General features: G+C 40.0%; 1 protein-coding gene across 1 annotated transcript in view; it reads left to right on the top strand.

Moving 5' to 3' along the window:
* NDUFA1 (NADH:ubiquinone oxidoreductase subunit A1) overlaps positions 1 to 1,625 on the top strand; it is a 5,350-nt gene that overhangs the window by 2,910 nt on the left and 815 nt on the right. Inside the window, exon 2 of the mRNA XM_077753071.1 lies at positions 42 to 131. Coding sequence (XP_077609197.1) covers positions 42 to 131 — 90 coding nt within the window. The remainder of the gene's footprint in view (positions 1 to 41; positions 132 to 1,625) is intronic.

The raw sequence follows: 1,625 nt of genomic DNA, 5'->3' as shown, positions 1-1,625 counted from the left end.
TTTCATAAAGATTGGGCAATAATAATTTCTTTTAATTGTAGGAGAAAAGGGCTGCCTATTACCCGTATCAGTGGAGTTTGATGCAAAGAGATAGGCGCATCTCCGGGGTTAATCGTTACTATGTGTCAAAGGTAAGGTGGCCCAGAGGCTGGCCCTCTGTCAGCTGAGATGGGTTCTGGTAATGTTTTGCCAAATGGCTTACAGTGCGGAATTAATTTGTATTTTTCATTCTGTAGACTGCCTGTGTCCTTGTTATTTTTTTTTTTACAGTCCCACCCTTACATATATATGTTATTTATATGTAGTGATTATTAGTCTTTTGTTATATATGTAGCAAACCTTTTCCCCAGTGTAACTCCTTCACTTTATGATGTCTTTTTTTTTTAATGTTTTTTATTTATTTCTGAGAGAGAGAGACAGCATAAGCAGGGGAGGGTCAGAGAGAGAGGGAGACACAGAATCTGAAGCAGGCTCCAGGCTCTGAGCTGTCAGAGCCTGTTCTGTGCGGGGCTCGAACCCACGAACCGCGAGATCATGACCTGAGCCGAAGCTGGGCGCTTAACCGACTGAGCCACCCAGGCTCCCCTCTTTATGATGTCTTTCATCAGATAGTTTTTAATTTTGATGGTCAGCGTATATCATATTTTGTCATTCTGGATTTTGGCTTACAAATGACTTTCCCACCCAAGATTATGAATATATTTTTAAAGTTTCTCAAAAACTGTATATATATTTATTTACATTTAGTGCTTTCACCCATCTACAGGTTATTTGGAGGTATATGTGAAATCGGGTTTTAACTGTACTTTTTCCCAAGGGATAGCTGATTGTCACAAATTATCCATTTGTAGAACAGTCCATTTTTTAATCTGAAATACCATCTTAGTAAACTAAATTTCCATACACACGTGGACCTGTTGCACAGATATACTCTCCTGTACTCCATTAGTTTGCCTGTTCCTGCACTCAATGCCATAGGTAAAGAATTACTCTAATTTTAAATTTGATTGAATCCTGTGGAATTGCAGTTTTTGTGGATCAGAAATGGCCAGGCAGTAGCATTTTAATATGATTAAGCCTAATAGTGTGTTCCTACATCTCGTAGGAGTTCAGCTCCCATTATTCTTTTAAAAAATTGCAGTGACTTTTTAATATTCTCTCCTTGCTCGTTTGTTCACAGTGAACCTAGGTTAATATTAGTTTCACTTTATAGATGAGCAAAACAGGGTCAGTCACTAAAGAACAGGGGAAGGACTCATGCTAGGTGGTCTGCCTGTCAGTACAGTGCTATTTGAGAAGCGAATTTACTGAACGGGCCGAGAGATCTCTGCTCAGCTTAAAGCGGTTGTTTCTCAAAGCGCGGTCCAGGAACAGCCACAGTCAGTTGGCATAGGATGTAACATGAAGATTCCTAATGAGAATTTCCACAGGGTGGCCCCTCACGCTCTGCAGTTTTCATTTCACGCAAGGTGATTCGTCCCACAGCAGGAAACAAAATACCTGGACTGTGTTATTGTAACACTCGAAAGAAATGCCATCCCTGATTCCTCTTTTACTCTGTTGTTTCTGAAGTATTTGGTTGTGAGCTAAGTAAGAAAGAGTGGGTCTTCTGAATTTACAGTGTT

This window comes from Crocuta crocuta, unplaced genomic scaffold, assembly GCF_008692635.1.
Source record: "Crocuta crocuta isolate KB4526 unplaced genomic scaffold, BGI_CrCroc_1.0 scaffold944, whole genome shotgun sequence".
Classification (NCBI taxonomy): domain Eukaryota; kingdom Metazoa; phylum Chordata; class Mammalia; order Carnivora; family Hyaenidae; genus Crocuta; species Crocuta crocuta.
Note: the sequence above shows the minus strand (reverse complement) of the source record. Positions and strands in the feature narration are given on the sequence as shown.